Source organism: Notechis scutatus, chromosome 4 (assembly GCF_049901735.1).
Source record: "Notechis scutatus isolate UNSWTSFEM ecotype Mainland chromosome 4, rNotScu1.2, whole genome shotgun sequence".
In the NCBI taxonomy this organism is placed as follows: domain Eukaryota; kingdom Metazoa; phylum Chordata; class Lepidosauria; order Squamata; family Elapidae; genus Notechis; species Notechis scutatus.
Genome location: NC_142012.1, coordinates 130,532,156 through 130,553,842, shown reverse-complemented (window position 1 = coordinate 130,553,842; position 21,687 = coordinate 130,532,156). Strand labels below are relative to the sequence as shown.

The 21,687-nt window shown below is 39.6% G+C and overlaps 1 protein-coding gene across 1 annotated transcript in view; it reads right to left on the bottom strand.

Moving 5' to 3' along the window:
* Positions 1 to 15,553, bottom strand: part of RAB6B (RAB6B, member RAS oncogene family) — a 44,526-nt gene extending 28,973 nt beyond the window's left edge. Inside the window, exon 1 of the mRNA XM_026692192.2 lies at positions 15,124 to 15,553. Within this exon, the coding sequence (XP_026547977.1) occupies positions 15,124 to 15,193 (70 nt within the window). The 5' untranslated portion in view covers positions 15,194 to 15,553. The remainder of the gene's footprint in view (positions 1 to 15,123) is intronic.
* Between the last annotated feature and the right edge of the window lie 6,134 nt (positions 15,554 to 21,687).

Below are 21,687 nucleotides of genomic sequence, written 5' to 3'. Positions count from 1 at the left end.
CATACACTTCACTCAGGGGTGGGATTCAAATTTTTAAACAACCGGTTCTGTGGGTGTGGCTTAGTTGATGGGCATGGCTTGGTGGTCATGTGACTGGGTGGACATGGCTTGGTGGTCATGTTATTGGCTGGGCGTGGCCAACTCAATATCACTCACATCGAGGCATGCATCTCCTCACCTGGCTTTTCATGACTGTGGGGATGCTGCAACAGTCGTAAGTGTGAAAAATGGTCATAAGTCATTTTTTTCAGTGCCATTGTAACTTTGAATGGTCACTCCACACAAGCAAAGTACCAGCAAAGGAGAGAAAAATAACTCCAGAGACATTCCTGAGACAGGAAGTCTAATCCTGCCAAGAATGTAATAAGGGTTAACAGAGAGGCAGTTTCTATAAGCAAGACCAGAATGTTTCTTTCCTGCCTTCCTTACAGGATTAGGCCAGTAATTTCTCCTAACAACCAGTTCTCCGAACTGCTTAGAATGTTAACAACTGGTTCTAGCAAATAGGTGCGAACTGGTAGAATCCCACCCCTGACTTCACTTTCATCTTCTCTGGATGTGCTGGTATTTTCTAAAGAAAATCTGGTTCTTGGTGACCGGTATATTGTAGGCATATTATTGAACCATTGCTTACCCTACAGGACTGCAAAATTAGATATTCATCTTATTGGGCAATACTGATTTCTTTATCTAGATTCCTGATGGAGGGCCCTAAATCATACAAAACTGAAAATCAGGTATAATTGGTTTCAGACAGTATGGATTTAAATTTCTAGCCTTTATACCTTTAAGAAAATGATTTAATGTTTTCGGTGTGCTTCAATGTGGTCATTGATATAAGGAATAAGAAGCATACAGAGTCTACAGAGCAATGAGCTATGAAAATCTGGAAACAAAAAGCTACCAAATCAGAGAATCTCTAAGCAAACTAGTTTTTCATTTTGGAAGTAGCAGTTATATTGAAAAGTTTCTATTATTTAACAGAAAATCTAAAACCGCTCCCCCTTTAGCATATATAGTACTGATAAAATACACTGTTGGGTTTAATGTATTGATTTATTAATAGTTTTTGCATAATATTATAGGATGTGTTGTACTGTTTACCATTTAGAGCCATCCACATTAAAATATATACATTTTATAAATAAACAAATCCTTAGTCCCATCAGAGAACTGAGACAATAAAAAGTGCTAAGAAATTGGCCCCAATCTTCAATTCTTTATTCAGTAATCTAGTAGGATATTACTTATATTTTTTGTGGAATCCTTGGTGGTCTCTGACCTGGGCTGATTGCTTGCAGATGTTTCATTATTTAACTCAGTAATATAATTAGTGGTATAGTTATGTCAGCTTTGGAAATCATTTTCTTACTAGCCAACCAGTACAGGGGCTATGATGGTTAGACTGAAAAAAATAAAAATAAAGTACCATTTCCATCACACAAATACAAGTTATTTTATTATCAAGGCAGATGTTATTATTCTGTCAAAAACGGCTACTGCATTATTTTCAATTATTCTCATTACATTTGATAAGGTTGCATTCTTTGCAGTTTCAAAGTTTCCAGCATTTGTTTAGTTTTAAGATAGGTGAGTGACTTGTTTCTCACTAGGCAATTAATTACCTTTCTATAGCCTGCAGCTTCCTATGCTAACTCAAGAGAAGACATGATGGGGTCTGATCTATCTTTCTCGTGACATGCTTCCAAACGTAAAGCGCATCTCAAAAAAAATATATCAACCTTTCTACACACAACAATGAAAAAATCAGCACTTCTGATTATGCTAATTAAATGCATAAAAAGGAAAACATTTTAACTCAACCTTGGTTTAACACCATCTCCCCCCTAGGAGACATTGGTTAATTAAGAAACTTTACAGAACCATTTATCAAGAGCCTTAATTAAGTATGCTAATTCCCTCTGTTGTGCCTGCTGTAAAGATAGGAGTTCTCTTTAGGTTTAATGAGCATCCTATGCTGAGGGCACACCAGCAGGAGTGCAACAGCAAGGATCTTTATTAGCTGGAATTTTTTCACACATTTCCATTCCATCAAAACTCCTGTCGGAAAAAAAAGGAAAATACCATATTTTGCTTCAACACTACATTCAGTGAATAAGGCTTAATGTCAGCTAATTTAGCATCACAGAATTCTAGAGGTATATGATTCGCTTGTGGAAAAGAAGATAATTATTGTTTATAGGAATGATACAACCATTTAGCACTTATTTTAAAAAAACAAAAGTATGGCAAGATGGGGAAATACAGCAGAATGGTTTTCCTTTAATGGAAAAGGAGAGAATAAACAATATTGCCTCCAGCAGCCATTGCTATGGATGCCAGAGTCAATTTCATTTTAACACTAACAGGGACAACAGGAGGAATGATTCCTTGTACAATTGACTATTGTCTTGTCTGTTTCCATACTTCTAAAACAGGGGTATCCTAGAGAGGTTCTAAAAAGATGGAATTTCTCTGGATACTCATTTAAGAATTTTTGACTCACCTTTTTATTTTTATAAATAAGACAGCAAACATATCTAATACTTCTTTTCTCATATTTTCTTCACAAGAACACTCTTGTGAAATGGGTTGGGCTAAGACAGAGTGACAAGCACTCATCCTGCTTACATATCTAAGGCAAGACTAGAACTTACAGTTTCCTGGTATCTAGCCTGGTGCCTCAACTACTACACCAAACTAAGTTACTACTTAGTCTCCTTTTTATGTTTGCCACCATCTGCCATTGTAAAGAGATGAAAAACAGGATGGAGATATCTTACTGCTCCTCCTTTCATGATGTGATCGTCTTCTAGATTCCTTCAGAGTAGCTAGGAGCTTCAATTATTGCAACAAGACTGATTGAATTCTTGTCATCTTTTATCTTTATTTTTACTGATTTTATTGTAATTCTTCGTTGTGAATGGGTCAAAGTTGTTCAGAGTCAGGTGGCATATTAATTATTATTAATAATAATTAATCATTATTAATTATTGATTTAGCCTCATGTATCACCAGTGCATAATAATTAATAATTATGCACTGGTGATACATGAGACTAAATCAATACTCCAAGAGAGAAGCTGGCTAAGTTGGTCATGTTGTCTAAACACAGCCACTGAATCTTCAATACCTAAAACAGCCAACAGTTTTGTGGCATTTAAAATAAGAAAGATCCTTCATTCTAGCACATGAGTTATAAGATAAAGTTCCTAAGAGTATCAGATAAAGTTCCTAAGAGTTGCAAAGAGTATCATCTTCAAATGGGGGTAGAGATTCTTATCCTTGTTAAAGAATAGGTATTTGCGGACAAAGTGTGAGTCATGGTCTGGTTGGGCCAGGTAGTAGAAAATGAGAAGTTAGTTTACCTGATACTCTTAGGAACTTTATCTTATAACTCATGTGCTAGAATGAAGGATCTTTCTTATTTTAAATGCCACAAAATTGTTGGCTGTTTTAGGTATTGAAGATTCAGTGGCTGTGTTTAGACAACATGACCAACTTAGCCAGCTTCTCTCTTGGAGTATTGATTTAGTCTCATGTATCACCAGTGCATAATTATTAATTATTATGCACTGTTGTCAATTCTGCTTTTTCTTACCTTTTGTAGGTTCTTGTTAGTATGAAGTGGTTTACAATGCAAACCACTTCAATTTGAATGCAAACTCTATGTTAAAAAGTATAAAATAATATTTAGTTAAATAGTAATGTTAAGATGCAAAAGGAAAACAAAAAGAAATAATATCCATTCATATAGGGAAGTCTTGAGGTGCCAGTTTTGAGGTGCTAGAGGAATATCACTATTTGTCTGTCTTCTTGATCACCATGAAAGCCATTTTGGAAAACCAGCCCCATTCTCTCAAAATTCCAAACATGTCTTAAAGGTTGCTTGTCTCTGCCCTACATTGCAACTACTTCCTCCAATTTAACATAATGTTATTTCATATCCTTGCTGCAAGGCAAAAGCATGTCCAGGTATTTTTTAAATAAAAGTTTATCTTCTTTTAATATTATTTTGCCTAACCCAATCACATTTATTTTGTCTAAGAACTTTATGTAGGAATACTGGCATTGCATACTGCATCCCTTACACTCATATGGCACACATCCAGCACAGGATCCATGCACAGAATCCAAGAAAAAGACAAATATTCTGCTAACAATTTATTTAACACTTGCATCCACCAATCCAGTTCTTCAAAGTCCAGTCAGTCAAAAGAAAAGGTGAAACCTGCTTCATACATGCATTGCCTGAAAAACTGATGAACAGTTACTCAGCAAACCCTAAAGAGGCAAGCTATTTGTATTCCAGGCGCATGCACCAGCCAGAACTCATGCAAGAACACCAGAATCTTTCAAAAACTCACAAGAGGTTTTCTCTCTTAAGAATCTTTTATGAAAAGTGAAATAGATGCATAATGAAACAAGAGGAAAAAATTCAGTTCCAAGGGAAACCTAAATATGCAACAGTTTATCATACATCAGTTTACAGAGATTTGGAGATCTGATTTTATACTATTAAAATCTAGCTTATCTGGAACTCCAGATGATAATTTAGTATACTGCAACCAACCCAGATGTTTTATTCACAGGCTAGTGTACCCATGATTAATTTCAATAAGCCATTTTGGGGGCTTCATGGGATACACTAAATTATTGACTAGCAACAAGATCTAAGTTCAGTCAACACACAGGACTAAAATGGGTTAACTTCTTTATTATTCAGTGTGTCATGCAAGCAGGGACAGAGAGAATTGCCACTTCACTGCTCTTCTTGGGAAGATATCGAAGATAGGGAAAGAAAAAGAACAATTTTTATCCATTAGCCAGGCAGCCTAGCCAAATCAATACTAGATCAAAGGTGTCTAGCACAAAACTGTCTCAGCAATTCATCATGGAGGTCACAGGCCTCTGACATTATCCGTGGAACGCAGGAAAAATCTGTCCTGACTGAGCTACACTGACTAGAGGAGAAAAAAAGATATTGTGACTTTGAACAAATAACTGTTTTATGGTTTGTCTAGAGACAACTGTCTGCTTGTGATAGGCTGCTGATTTTGAACAGAGAACTACTCTTCTTCATCACATATTTAAATGGTGAAAATTTACAACAGGCTCTAGTATTCTCTGCAGCAGTGGAAATGGGGCTAATGGTTAGGTGCCTCTAAATAAAAGATACCAGCATACATGCCATTTTTGCAAATCTGCAAATCAAACAAAGCATTAAATCTTACAGCAATTTTAGATGAAATGATTGGGGACTGTCCAACTTCTTTTTTTTTTTCAAGCTCAAATTCCATTTGAAATGTATGACAATGGGTATTCCAAGTTTCCAATTTCCTGTTGGCAGGAACTAATGCCAATCTCTGCCTTGGAGGTTGTTTGTTGTCTTTTCCCACAAGCCATTAAGCTGCTTCAACGCCCCAGGGTCCTTACACAGGCTTTTAGGATGATGTTGAACTAGTCACCTAGATTTCTGGAGGTTTATATTACAAACACAAACATGAAATGAAGAAACAAGGGCGGGGATAGGTGATGGGTACCACTGGAGGCTGATTTTGATTCCTCCTTCTTGGTCAGTTGCTGCTGATTAGCACATTCTGAGTTCCTGTACAGTGAGAAAAAGCCTTGGGCCATTGCAATATTGTCTTTGAATATTTCTGACATTTCAGCTCAGTGCAGGAAGGGAGAGAATGGAATGGCCAGGAACAAAGATGTGATACTTGGTGTACCCTTTACATCCTCATCAGTTCTATAAATGTTCCAAATTCAAAATTATTATTTGGATGGAAAAGCATAAGGTATCAAGTATCTTGATAGCACCATTGAAGGATAATATTTATATGCAACTAAGAGAGATACTTCCAATTTATATTCATAACTACAAAGCAGCATATTTCTCCCATTAGAAGTCCTTGGGATCTTTTACTTTCAGTGTTCCAGAAAGCATTCTAATTTTTTATCTCTATGGTTGTGCTGGTCTGAAAATATTGTTCTGAGTTCACCTGAGAACTTATATTAAAACATTAAAGCATAAGCAGATGACACTTAACTATCCCCTTCTCACTGCATATGCTACAAAGCTTTCGGAGTCAACAGTCCAAATGAGAGCTCGTAACCAGAAGTTCGACAAGATGAGCATGATTTGAGACTTGCAAAAAACATAACTTGTTCAGAATAGGATGCCATTCATCAAGGATTATTTTCATGATTTAAAGATGCTCTTAAATGTTAAATTTATTTATTTAAATTGAAATCTTTTTTTATTATACTGCCTGAAATAGTTTTATATAGCTATATTGTTTCATTTACTGATTGATCTTGTAAAGTGCTCTGCAAATCCCTTGGTGCCCAAAGAATTGAATATTAAATTATTACATTAATTTGTGTATTATTCAGAGCATACACATGTAAGAAGAAATAACAAAAAATGTTACAGGAGTTCATAAAAGTGATAAAATACAGAGCAAGACCATTAGGATGATATGCTTAGTATCTTTTGGTAACAAATGGTTTTCCCATGTCATACCTAGAATTCCTACCAATTAATTCTGTGGTCCTTTAACTTGAAGATGTGCACCATTAACAGGTTTTTTTATGCAACTACACTTGCAGCTTCATTTCTCAGAATAGTCTTTCAGAGGTACATGGAAAAGGGAGTATCCAGGTGAGCTTTCTCCAATTTAGCAACCTCCAGAAATTGTGGGCAATGTCAAGTTGGGGCAAAATGTTTTAAACATCTGTCCCGAAGATCTCTCTTCTATTTAGAAACCTTCAATGTGATTCTTTCCAATAAAAAACAATTTCTGCTATATTTAATTAATGGGCTTTTTGTAATTTAGTTGAATTTTATTTATTTTTATACTATGGAACTACCATCTCTGACCTGCTGTCCTGCAGCTTTATTGGACTAAAATGCATATCATTTCCCAGCCAGGAACCCCAATTGCAGGGAAGATAAAGAAGGCTAAATGTTTCCCCGCTGCAGAATGGGAACATTTATCTGTGTGTAGGCCTGTCCATGTTGAGAGAGATTAATATCAAGAGAAGAATCTTTCAAGAACACTCACTATAACCATTACTATTTGTTATTGCTCTGGCAGCAACATCTGCCTATTAACATCATCCACCCTATCCCCAAGCTTAGTTTAGTTTACTTTATTGTCATTGCACCTCGTACAATGAAACCAAACACCACCTTCAGTGTCCTTGGGAAGGACTCAATCAGTGGATAAAAATGCCAAATCTGCTCTAAACATCTGGCTTAGTGTGTGACCCACCATAATTGCTTTGGTTGGTCACACAGTTAGCCAGATGTTTAGAGTGGTACCATGGTTAGAGGTACCATCATGGGATGTAAGCTGTTCCAAGTAAACTTGTTTTTTGCTTTTGACTGATGGTGAATTTGTCAGTGCTGATGTTGTTCAGGTGGTGCTCCTGAAGTTTTGGGATTGCACCCAAGGTGCCTATTACTATTGATATTATATTTGCTTTATTTTTCTACTGTCATTCTACTTCCACTTTCAAGTCTTTATATTTTGCGATTTTCTCCATCTTTTTTCTCTTTTGTTCTGGTTATGTTGGTTCATTGCACAGTCAGCCAGATGTTCACATTGGATTTTATTATCATTATATTATTTATTTTATTATTAATACTGTTGCTTTAGGAAATAGCAAAACCAAAATGGAACATCTACACTTTTGTCCTAAGCATTGAGTTCCAAAGATTATAAGGAACAGGGAAATAGAAGATCCAGTCAGGAAGAAGAAAAGAATTTGTGCAGTATGTGAATGCATGAATGAAAGAGTTAAACCATAAACTGACTATTGAGAAAGCAGCAGATGACAAGAGCTATGAAGGGAAACACAGAACTCACGAGAGATAAGCAGTGGTACTGCCAAATGTCCTGATGCATAATTAAAGCCCATCCTGATGTCTTATGGAGTGGAAACCACTCTTCCCATGTCTGCTCTCTCAATTAGTCATGCTTGGGCAGCAAAAGCATCTGTCATGATGAACAGGGCTCCTGGGATGGGAAGGTTATTCCGACACGCATTGGCAAGGGTGCAACAGCAAGCCATCCCATTTCTACGGCAGCACAGAATCTGGGGTGAAGAGCAGGCATCACTTCTGGCTGCTTACTCTGGCAGTTCCACAAGTAGCTGCTCTCCATGCAGTGGGCTGGAACAAATAACATTAAAGTATATGCCATTCATAGCAAACTGTACACCTTCTTCTCATCATACCAGCCAGCATTGCAGCCTCTTTAGCTGCACTTCAACTTCATCACAGTGGGAGAGAAATTCTTCCATTCACTTTGTGTAAACCACTGGCCTTTGGAAAAATGTGATCCTGACAGCAGGTACACAGATACAGAATGCTGCTATTCAGTTGCCAGGCAACAAGCGGTGAAGTGAGCAAGAAAGCGTTGAGAGGTCCGGGGGAGCCCTGCTGGTTGGTGATGAGCTTCAGGCCACTTCCCTGACATATGGGCAAAAACACCCAATTAATGTGCGATTCAGGCATGAAAATGCTCAGAGATAAATCTCACCCAGACTCAAATAGGACTCATTCGTATGCAAGAGAACAAGGCCTTACAACCCACTGCAATTCATTCACACTTATTAAGGAGAAAGATCTATTGAGCACCATGGGACTTTAAACAGTACAGAACACTTGTTTAGTTATCCTCTTGAAACTATTGAATAGGACTAAAATACTGAACTAAATTCAGTTCAGGGAAGTGTGACTTTCTCAATTAATAACTTTCTCGAAACATTGTAAGATTTGCCCAAGGGTGTAATAATGTTACCAAAGGGCTTCTTCAATCATGGAGACCAGGATGGGGAAGAGGTGAGAAGTCTTTATGTGGTAATCTGGAAAAAAAGAAAGGTACCCAGTTTCTCAGGCAAAACACTTCATGGTTGGGTATTAGAAAGATAATTCTTTGGCTAGTTCTGGAAAATATAAACTGTAAAGGTTTTTTTTATCAAGAATAGGAAGTGGTTTGCTATTTCCACCATCCCCAGATGTTCTTTGAACTTTCCAACTTATCTATGACTATGAGATTTCCTGATGTATCCTCATCCAAGGACAACCAGGTCTGACAATGCTTAATTTTTTTTTCAGATCAGCAAAGTTCACCATTTCCTATGGACCACAATCAACAGTGATATTTGCTGAACTTTCAGTAAGCTTTCATGTATGGACTACAACTTTCAGAAATCCACACATCTTAAAGTTCACAAGGTTGAGAAATACTGCATTAATATCTATTGCTTTAACGTTTGATTAAGTTTCAAAAATGATTAATATTAGCAATTCAGTTTTCCTTAAAAACTGAAAAGAATGATTTTTCCTCCTTAAATTCATCCTGACAAGAAAAAAAAATTTAAACAAATTGATTTACTGAGCTTCCAAATGCATGATCTTCTAAACATACTTTATTTGCAACAACCCATTGAGCAAGATACCACTAAAAGCAAAAATCTTAAAATGCATGAAAATTCAGTGATACCATTCAGAATCTGCACTACTCACATTATTATAAACAGAAATGACAAACTGAAAAGAATCTTGTATGAATATAGCTGCTATATAGAAGTGTAAAAAACAAACAAAAACAACAGCATAGAAAAACTTGTTCTGCTTTGTTGCAAATCAGTTGGTTCAGTTCAAACCCAGGCCTACTGAAACAGGGAGTTTAAAGTAGCCTCATGTCTTTGCCTTGGAAACTCATTTAAAACCGAAGTTTCTTAAATTTTCTTTAACAATTTCTGATAACCATTTACATTTGCCACCTAATATAGTACAAATAACTTTTTAGATGAATAGGATGGCTACCTAACTGAACAGTTCCTGATGATTTTTAAACATCTGGATGCTTGGATAAAGCTCTCAGCAAATCCTATATTGTTAGAGAAGATAATAAAGTTGATAAAAGACACCAGGAAGTGACACCGGCGACCGATTTCAGCATTTCTACCAAGAAAACTATCCAGCTATTCCCTTGTAGCCATCAGCATCTGAAGGTAATTTAAAGAAGACATTACGTTTTTAAGAGAGGATATAAGCCATCTATCTATTCAGACAAAGTAGATAAGAAAGAATAGTGGATAAGAAAAGTGGATAAGAAAGAATGCCAGATTTTTAAAGGGAAGTTTTTTAAATTATGAAGTTTAAAAAAATCATCCTTTTCATCCATTGGTAATCTTATGTTAGAAATTAATGGTACTGACAAAAAAGAACACTTTCAATTCACTAAAACTTTCATTATTCCCAATGGCCACAAATAACCAGGCCAGCCACTATTTCTTTACTAATCCCATTTTTCAGCTATTTAACTATATTTTAGTTTTTAATTCACTTAATCACATCCTCTAACCTAACTGAATAGCTGCAATGTGTCATGCAGGTTCTTCCAAGCCTGCTTTTGTCCCAAGGGATGCAGTTTGGGTTTGTTTCTTTGTTTTGTTTTCTTTTTGCCTGTTTTGCCTAAGCCTATCATGTTACAGAAAAAGGAAACTAGGAATAATGCTTAAAAACAAAGAAGCACGTTCTTTTATTGTATTATTTAACATTTTCCCTGATTCAGATTCAGAGCATGCATTGCTACACCACTGCAATTGTCTATCTGCCTTAAGAACTACAACAAAATTAAAAGGCCATCTCCTTCCACTTTTGGCCTCAGACAGCAATCCATGCCAACAACTTATTTCCCCCCCCCATGGGTCAAGAATATACAGTTGACAAGGAAATCAAAGCATGACACAATCAGGAGAGTTGGAGAAGAACAGGAAATATACCAAAGCTATTAATTTAGGGATTTCATCCCGAGGATAAGGAGGACTAGCAAACGCCAATAAAGGAAATATTTTTTGTTCAATATAAAGTCATATAATTATTTGAAATATAGCAGCCTATTTGATGCATGGGTGCAGGCAGCCAACCAAGGTCATCTGGCTTACCCTCTTCTGCTCTAACACAATTTTGAATGTAACACTTTCAAAATGCAATTAACATTCCTTCTGTCTCTGAGTAAGGACAGCTCAAAGAATTTTGCTGCTCAAGGCAGAGTGACGAAGGCGACCTCAGTGTTCTGCAGATCAAGATGCATAATATCCAAGGAGAAGAAGAACCCAGCGCACCCCTCCCTACCAGGCAGCAAATGCTTATAATTATGGTGGTAATAATGATCTTTCATGACACATTTGGTGACTGTACAAATTACCTTTCCTATAGTGTGATGGTTTGAGTAGATGCCACAAAATGCCTTCTGATGGGGCTGGCCCTGAAGAAAGGAGGTACTTGCTGATCCACACATCAGCAAAAAATAAATAAATAACCTCCTAATGTTTACATAGCCAATATAAGTACAGTGAAACAGGATAGCCTCTTACTGTGATTAAACACTTCATATATCACCATTATTGTGTTCACTAGTGAGACAAATTATTTTCCTAATTCTGGAATTAAAAAATGGAATGCAAAAATGCTTGATCACTCTGTGAAAAAAGATGGATTAAGATGGTCCAAGATGTCCTGTTTTTTCAATCTTCTCCAATCTGGAGATCCTCCAAATTCTGGCATTTCAGCTCTCTGAATCGCCTACTATACTTGCATGCAAGTTGGAATAAACTTGGAAAATAGCCAGGACTGGACCATGGCTAGCATCATATTGTAGCCAGCAAAACCAAGAGCTACATCAGATGGTAGCTGTGGACACTAAAGTCTAGTGTTTCTCTCTGTCTATGTTTCTACTGCAAGCTGTTGTGTTTAAAAATTATAGTTTGGCCTGAAGGTATATGAGTTTGCTATACAACAGAAAGCAGCCCTTAAATACTATTCTTTCCATTTTCAACACACTGCCTTCAATGGCACTTAAGATGGCTGCTGCCTTTCACTAAGCCCATTATTGTGCTTTCAACAGCATCAGAAATTTGGCAACGAAGAGGTCATCACACAGAAAAACAGAGGAAGTTCACCTGAGTAATTTTGTCCAGTCGGCTATTAAAAGCAGTAAGGAACAGGCACAAAAACAATGTGACAGACTTGTTAAGATGATTAGTTAAAGAATAATTGAAAATGAAAGTAATGCTATAGAGCAGGGCTGTCAAATTCCTGGCCCACTGGCCGGATGTATCACGTGCTGACCACGCCCATGTCTGGTTTAGCGTACGGGAAAAAAAGTCCTGATACATCATGTGATGCTGCCATGATGTGAGTTTGACATCCTTGCTGTAGAGTACAGTTGCATTTCTCAGCACCCTGCACTCTCTAGCTCAGGTTTCCAAGTTGATTTGGAGCACAAGGAGTGTCGATGTGGCACCTGTCTCCAATTTCTTAAAACATCGTACATTTTGAAGGAATCATACTGGAATACTGGAGCAACTTGAATAGAAATGAGAAATCCTCAGAGTTTCTGTGGTCCAGATACCATTCAGGGAGTTCCAGGCTATAGAAATTACTCTGGATATGGATTTGAAAGCACTGGAAACAGCTTCTGAAAATGAAATATATTATTTACTAAAGCTTTCTTATGAAGAAAGGGGATCTCTGGTCTAAAATATAGGAGTGGCTTGGTTAACAGACTTGATGTAGCAGATGGGTGTTTCTGTGCTAAATTTTAAAAAGGAAGGTTGGGACCATAGACTAACCTATTATACTGCTCATCAAAGTGATTGTCTGTGCTTCCTCCCTTTGCTGTTTTTTAATTGTTATGATGTAGATATTATCAAATGGATGCTCAATTTCAAGAAAGAAAAAATGATGGGTCTCAAGAGTCTTTGAAGTCATGTGCTCCATATTCCATATATGCAGAAGCTGGTTTGTGGTTTTTCAGCAGTGGGACAAGGAGGCGACATACTGGAGCCAGAGACAAAAGTAACAATAGGGCCATAATTCAAATTGCACAGATAGAAGGCTCCAGATTCAATCCCAGTACTCCTAAGTATTATTGAGGCTGGATAAACATGCATTAAACATCTGCCAGATCAACAGCACCAGACCAGATGCACCAATGGTCTAAATCAGAAGCTAGGATTGCATTGTACTAAGTCATAGTTTGATTGTTAAATCACAACTGGTTGTGTTCAGCCACATTAGGCAATAAACCATGACTTATTGACCTCAATGACTTTAGCCAAGCACATCAAATCGCAGGTTTATTTGTTCAACATTTGCCTAAAATGTGTTTAGAATTTGTCAGTGTAGTTTGCAAAGCTAGCCAAGATAGTTACACTGTACTTTAATTTGTTCAAAGATTTAATGCAGGTATGTTACAGTTACAGTTATGCAAACAATACAGCCTAAGGCTAAGCCAGATGTAGAAATCCAGCCATTATAACAGCCTAAGGCTATTTTATGGTCCTCAGGCCATATCCAGCCCTTTGGCTGTTAGAGTCCAGCATGGATAGATGGCCTCCATTTTGAAGATGACTCCTACTTTTCCCTCAATTTACATATGAGTGTGCCTGTATGCCCACGCAACTTCACAGCCCTATGAAGGCCTACACCAGTGATCCCCAACCTTTTTTATGCCACGGCCCGGTACCGGCATCAGCTGGGCGCCGCGGCCCGGTACCAGCATCAGGTGGGCGCCACCATCTTTTTTTGATGAAAAAGTGCTTCCAGTGAGCTTTCTACCCGGAAAAGCTCACCGGAAGCACTTTTTCGTCAAAAAAAGATGGCGGCGCCCAGCAACCAGCGGCCCGGTAGGAGTTGTTCCGCGGACCGGTACCAGTCCGCGGACCGGTGGTTGGGGACCCCTGGCCTACACAACAGTCCCAGGTTCTCATGTGGGCTCTTGAGAAAATTAACTGCCAAGCACTGCATTATAAGCAGCTTTCCATTTCTTCTATAGGCTCTTGACAAGTCTTCTCTGGAGCATCCTATTGGAAAACAGGATGCAGATGTCTTCATGGTCCAGTCTAGCTAGGCTGTACTCTCACTCCCTTTACACAATACATGCAACAAGAACCAGCTTAGAGAGAGTGCTTGCTAGGATCTTGCCCAGCTGGGAGGTTCCTTGAGGGCCTTCAAACCTAACCCATGTTCAGCCCTGCAGGCTGCAACAGCTGTCCTTTCCCCTTCCGCTGCGAAGTAGCCTCCGCAGACAGATGCGATAGGAGGAAAGGTTTCTGGCCTCTCTCCCTCCTTTCAAAGCCAACGAGGGAATGATAGGGGTGGGGGGTTAAGCGCGGGGTAGGCCTGAGGCGGAGCGCCCGGAGCTCTCCTCCCTCGCGGCGGAGACAACCCAGGAAGTTCTCTATCTGGTCGCAGACGGGGAAGGGGGGAGGTGAGACTTGACCAGCGGGTAGGGTGTGTCCTCCCTCCCGTATCTTGCTTCCTGCTTTATTTGCGCAAACCTTTCCCAAAGGAGCAGCAGCCGGTTAGAAGAGCGGGGAGGATGGTGGGGAGAGCGGGAAACCACCTGGTTACAATGCTACCTGGGAGGTAGAAAACCCGAGAACCACCCGAAAGGCGAAAAAATAAAATAAAATAAAAAATAAAAAAATCTAAAGCGTCTCCCTGCACCCGTCGCCGCCCCCGTGTCTTTTGCAGGAGATCACAGGGCTTCTCCATTAATGGCAGGTTTGCCTATTAGCCATCGCCCCCGGATAGTTCCCACAAAGCCAGACGGGGAGGCTGCCTGTTTCCAAAGACGAAGCTACAGCGGACCGGTGGGAACCCACACCCAGGCTTCTCTCTTTTCCCGTTTCTCCTTGGCGCGCTGCCTTGGCGAACAGCCCGGCCTCCAACTCCCCGGATGCTCCTTCCCAGGCAGAAGCGACGTTGCAGCCCACCCGCCAGCCCAGAGAAAAGGGCGAAGCGGCGCCCCAGCGACGGGAGAGTTGCCGCAATAGAGTCGGCCAGGACCTGGCTCGTCTTCCCTAGCCTGAAAGGAGAGCCGTCGGGTACATCGCGCAAGGCTTGAGCAGCAGCCGCCGGACGCATCCAGCCCGTCCCTGTCGCCGCGCACGCAGCAGCAGAGGCTTTCCAGGCACCTGCCGCAGCAAGCCGGGGACACCGGGCGCAAACGCTCCCTTCGCCGCGGCTACTTTGCAGGAGGCGAGCCGGATGGGGACGGGAGAGAAGGCGAGAAAGCGCGCCCGGCCACTTACCGCTTTGCTCCCCTAGGAAGACCAGTTTGAATTTTCTAAGCGGGTTCCCGAAATCGCCTCCCGTAGTCATGGTGCGCCTGGCTCGGCAGAGGGCTGCGCCGGGAGGAAAGCGAGGGCAGGGCGGGGAGAAGCAGCGTCTGCAGACTGGCTCCTTTGCTCAGGGCGACCCTAGCGCTCCCCTGCCCTGGCCACCAGCAGAGGGAGGCTCCGTCCTCGGCGTTCTACAGGGGAGCCGCCAGAGCCGGGCACAGCCTGCGGTTGACGGGCAAGGACGCGAGTCCGCACCGGAGGAGGGCTGCGGGAGATGCTGGAACGAGCGCGCTGCTCTCGGCCGCCGGCTGCCGCTGCTGCTCCTGGATGCCGCCTGCCACCCGCTCGCCCCCTCCCCAGTCCGCGGCGCCTGCGCTCTGGCCCTATCCCGGCCAGCCTGATGTCATGCTGGAGCGCCAACAGTCCAATGCAGTGCTGCAGGACAGGGTTGTGCTTGTGCATATCCCGGCCAGCCTGATGTCATGCTAGAGCGCCAACAGTCCAATGCAGTGCTGCAGGAGTGGGGTGTGCTTGTGCATAGAGGGGCCCGGATGGCTGGAGGGGCTCGCGGGTCTCTGTGATCCTGAGGAGACGGTATTCCTAACCCCCGAAGGAGTTGGCTGCACCTTCCCGAAGGAACAGAGGCCTAACAGCTTTTCTCGCCTCTCATTCATACCCATCTGTCGTCCCTCCCCTCCCCATCTAACCGGCACCTGATGGGAGTAAGCAGGTGCGACAGAAGCCACAAGTGTGTCTCTTGAGTAGGAAAAGGCAGACGAATTGGCTGGTTGATGATGAAATTTTCCCAGCACTAAATAATCCTGAATTATAATTCTTTTCTGGTGGTTTTAGCAACACCAGTTACTAATGGAGATTTTTATCTATCTATCTATCTATCTCTATCTTTTTTTCTATCCATCCATCCATCTCTTAATAGAGATGGGTAAAGAGGTATACTGGTAACACGCCACAAGTCTGGCATTGCCTGGCTGTATTTGTTGGGTGTGGCAATAGAAATTAGGGGCAGTGACCAGATGAGACAGATGGGCAAAAAGTGTGAGTGTTAGTGACCTATAGATTAGGGAGTAATCCTTATTAAATTCATGCATGAATATGCATATTTTATACTTGTTCAATGATATAAAATCCTTTCATATTTTTGCAATCAAATAACATGAAATAATATCTCTGTGTTCCTAATGACAGCCAGTTTGGTATAGTGGTTAAGGCACCAGGCTAGAAGCCAGGAGAATTCCTGGTTTCTAGCCTGGTGCCTTAAATTCTAGTCACACTGTAGGAACAAAGCCAACAAATGACCTTGGTCCAATCACTCAATCTCAACCCTAGGAAGTAGGCAATGGCAAACCACTTCTAAAAAATCTTGTCAAGAAAACTGCAGGGACTTATCTGTGAAACAACACTTATTCAAAGTCATTGCCTTCCCCAAAAAATTCTAACATAAATTGGGCAGCACTTTGCATTTTAATAGTCTAAACTAATTGAATAATGGAGTTGGAAGGGACTTGGAATTCTAATCCAACCCCCTGCTCAAGCATTCCAGACAAATGGCTGTCCAATCTCTTCTTAAAAACTTCCCATGATGGAGCACCCACAGCATCTGAAGGCAAGCTATTCCACTGGTTTATTGTTCTCACCGTCAGGAAATTTCTCCTTAGTTCTGAATACCTGCTTTTTTTAACCTGATTCACTAGAGAATTGTATCAGGTGTAAAAAGTCTTATTTTAACATTGGTAGATATATGCAAAGATGGATTCAAATCATCTGAACACAGAGTCTCATTGAAACCAGTCAAACGGCAGTAAACTTGTAGCTATATAAAAAAAGGTCAGAGATTAGCTCACTTAAGCTTGCTTCGGTGAGTTAGTGGTGATAACCAAAAGAAATCATTCAGGTCAAGCATGAACTGCGAATGATGAAAGTGTGGAGGCAGAAATATTGAGGGAACGATCAGTGGCACTAAACTTTGCACTCTTCTACTTACTTGCATTAGAATACTAGCTACTGAACTTCATAAGACTTCTGAGTAGATATGATTGGGGTTATATTAACTTACACTGGATCCAACTAATGGATAGGGAGGTGTTTAGTCTTGTTGATTGTATTTAAGGTGAAAAATAAAGTAGTTGCTACAAAAGTGGAGATAAGGATCATAATACCCTTTCGTATCCTTTTTAAAAAGATATCTTGAGCCTAAAGTCTGTTATTAAAAAAAGATTTCATAAGGCAGGGTAAAAACATTGATTACTTACATATATGATATTTTTGTTGATTTGGTGAATTCCTTAGAAAAGTTTGGTTTTTCACCCACTCCAATGTGCATCAATATGGTGTTCCTGTTTATGGGAAAATCTATACATATTTATTTGGTGGCTCGGAATCAAACCAGGAGCCTTTTAAAAAACATGAAAGCAGGAGAGAAATAAGTGAGAATGATCTTTGAGCCACATACACATCTTTTCCCACTTCAGTTACTTATCAATTGAAGTTAGTTCAACCAGAATAATGGAATATGGTGAAGAAAAGTATCAGTCTGATTGTTTCAAATAATCATATTCTGACTGGGATCAACTCCATGTGTTAAGTAGGGCAATTGCTTTAAAAAGCCAGCCCCAAATCTGTGAGAGCTGGGTTTTTTTTTTCATTATATCACAATGAATGTGTATGTATGTGTGCATCTCTGTCCATGAAATTAATCCTAAATTAAAAGTGCAAGTCACAACAATAATAATAGCATGTAATTGATTTCAGATGATCTTGAAAAAGCTAAGCCTGGTTAGAGCTGGTTATTATGTGTGTGGAAGACTACCAGACAATCTCAGGGGTAGAGAATACACAGATATTTTTTTAAAAAAAAAATCTCTGAAGAAGGTAGAGGAGAAACCACTTTCATATGATTGCCAAGAAAACAATCCAGACATATCCATACAGTCACCAGGAGTTTGACTTGAAGAAAATGATGCTTTTAAGTGTAATGCTCACTGAGTCCAGTTTTAGGCTATTTGAAAGTACTATTCATAATGATATAAGGTTCCCAGACATATAACAAATCTTACCTGCAGTGAACAGGTGTGAGACATTTCTGTAGTTTTTGCAGTTGAATTAAATCTGGGGTGCCTTGGACTTGGTCTGGTAGTCTACCAATATTGAATGACTTTCTGTCAGTCCTTGGCTGCTTATAATGTAAATGGGCTATGTGTAGTCTGAGGACTGACCAGACCAACTTGTGATGTATCCACACTCAGAACTTCACATGCCATGGGTGATGGTGACATCTTTGAAGATCTCACTGACTTACTATGACATATATCTCAAATAGGTGCCAGTGCTTGGATCTGGCAGTTTTGTACTTTTGTACCAACCAGGTAATTTTGTACTTGTTGGCAAGTCTGAACATCGTGATGCACAAGTTGCATTCAGCATATTTGCTCATAAACAGGCCATTCCCATTTTGTTTTTCCACTTTGTATCTTCCAAAGATTCTGTTCCAGTTGTCACTGTCTGTGTCCATCCTAGCACTGAAACCCCCCCAGAATGATGAATTTATCACTGCTGGTGGTTGTGTGAACAATCTGCTCCAGGTTGTTGTAGAAAGCTTCCTTCATCTGGACTTGTGAGAGTTGGTGCATGGGCACTGAGAATGAGGAGAGTTGCTGAGAGAAAAACAGAACTTCATTATGTGTTTAATATTCCAGTGGTTCAAGTTGGGATGTTCTTCAGCAGAACACCTTTGATTGCAAAATATCTGTTCTAAAATGCCTTGGCCTTCTCCCCATGTGTAGACTCAAAGGAGGAAAACACAAGGTGTAGGTACAATAGAGCTTGCTAAGTAAGGCATTGAGGAAACACCAAATCCTAGCCATTAGAATATTCAGTTAGGATGTACAGTACTCTCCTAATTACTGCATGCTTCCTATTCACATTTTAATTAACTGTTCATTTTGTTGGGTATCCAGATATTTCCTGAAATATATGAAGGTACATCCTCAGTCTGCTGGATTTCATACTGTTTGTGAATGTTATTTATGACTGGAAGGATGCCCATAGAATAATGGGCATGTATCAACAGGAAGCAATAAATGAAGAGGGGAAATGCTACTCTCAACTTCCTTTTAATACTGCAGCTTGGAGTTAAAGGGAAAACAAGAATGTGAAAGAATTTTAGTATTTATTTGAAAGTCAACAATGGGATTGATTATTCTTTATAGAACACACTTAAAAACTTTGTTCTTGCATAATTATATAACAAATTCTGTTTAACTTTAGGAATCACAGTTGGATCTATTAAATACAGTATAAATAGTGTGAACTGCATAGGTAATGGAGCTCTGTGGTCCAATCTAGATTTGCAGCACATTTTCTGGGCTTTCTTTTTCCTTTAGAAACAGCCAAGATACTGATTTATCTGCTGTTTAGCAAAATCTAATGCTTGTTTGTTAAGTAAAGCAAAATGATTGTGCACGTTGTATAAGTCAGATGTTAACACAAATATTTCTATTGCAGGAATATCTCCTTTTCCAGCACTCCAAGTTCAATTTCTTGCTGCTGTAAATGAAAATAAACAAATATTTGAATTCTCATTGTTCACTCAGTTTCAGTTTCTTGTTGAATTGATACATTGCCTTTTTACAATTTACTTTGGCCCTCTTTCTACTCTTCTATTTTTCATCACCTACACATAGTGCTGCACTTGACAATATCTGATTGATTTGCCTTTCTTTTCTCTTCTGATAAATAACTTCCCTAGCCAAATGTTGAAACTACATGTTTTAGAGATCTTGAAAGGATTTTTGTTTGATATGGCTTTTCCCCAATTAGAACAACAGCAACAAAGGACAAAGTAGCTGAAAGGATCTTTTTTCTCCCAAGGTCATAAAAATAATAGAATGCAAGCTGCCCATTTAGGTCACAAGATCAGAACCATCAGTGCAATTATTGTCCCAGAACAGGACTTTTTGAAGTGGTGAACTATTTTTAGCATCTAAAGTGAACAATACCCAGACATGTTAGTAGGAATTTCGATACGGCAGTTCTGCATTAAAAATACTGTCCTCTTCTCCCAAAGTAAGTTGCAGAAAAAGGGGAATGCTAAATTATAATTTAACTACAACCTGTCATGGATGGGCTACTTGGAGAATGAACTGTCTAGCTGTTGATGAATTCTAATCCCTATCAGCCCCAGGCAGAATTGCCAATAAAGGTACACATTTTTCTAGTTTAAAATTATTTGGAGGCATTAGAATATGTGAGAGAACAGGACTGTGAAATGGGTTATTCTGGATGTTTAAAAATAAACATCAACTAAGTCATCTAGAAATAATAAATATAGGAAATGAGAGATTGGCCAAATGTTTCTGTCTTTGATTTTATTTCACTTGCTGTGCAGCAAAGATATGTAACAGTACTGAGCGCTCATGGGGTGGAAGAGCAGCCATTCTGAGAAAAATCACACAGAGGCAAAAAAAAATAGAAACACATTTGTATAAGCTAGCTTGATCAGTTGTTTAAAAATGTCTAGCAGAAAAGTTCCTGTGACACTGAGGAGGCAGTGGCCTGCTGTTTGGATATGAAAATTATCCGACAAACCTTGAAAGCAAAATCCAGTAGAAATAAACAATTCTCCAGTTACACCTAACCATAACGTAGACTTGCCCTTAGCAACATCTTTTTTTGTAATGTATTGTCATAAAGTTGCCTTCATATCATCCCTGTCTGTACCAGGGGCTACCTGAAATGATCCTTAGCTATTTTGATTTTAAAACATTTCCTCTCTTAAATTGGCCACTATCAAAGGTGTGAAAATATGATTATTCTCAATTATTCCGCAAGTGGCTCAGCTGAGCGACCAAGTAGAACTAAACATGTAAGAACTTCCAAGATGTTGAGGCCATTTATTCCTAGACTCTTATATACTATTAATTTATTACATTGATAGCGATCACAGATGCATTTCCGGTTTGCTTTCTTTCACACTGATCTTCCTCGGCCCATTGTTTGGATGTGACGGAACTGACCTTATCTGCCCTTTTGCCCACCTCTCCCCAAAAAGTAGGCTCTCGATAGCATGATATCTGCAAAAATTACATGCGATACACACTTTTCCTAGTAGTTGGAGAATCACACTTGCCTGTTGAGTGGCATAGAAGAAGAAACCGCACTCTAAAGAAATGTGGGATGAAGCCAGAACAGTCAGAAGCTGTCAGGATTCTGGCAGTTACCCCAATTAAATCATGAGTCTTGAGCCAAACTTTCAAAACTTCAAAAGGATTTATTGGGAATTAACATGTCCAGCACTGCCTGGGTGTAGCCGACTCTGAGACACATAATTCATGGTCACACTTGACCCTGGTTTTCCCCCACCCCCTGGGTGTATCATAATTCATATTCTCCAATGAGACACATCCATAGCCAAGAGTCATCAATCATGTTCTCCAGAATTTTATGCAGCAGAAACTTCAGTCACCTAGTTACTATCTTTGAAAAACTATTTATGGAATGCACTTTCACTTTCCAAGC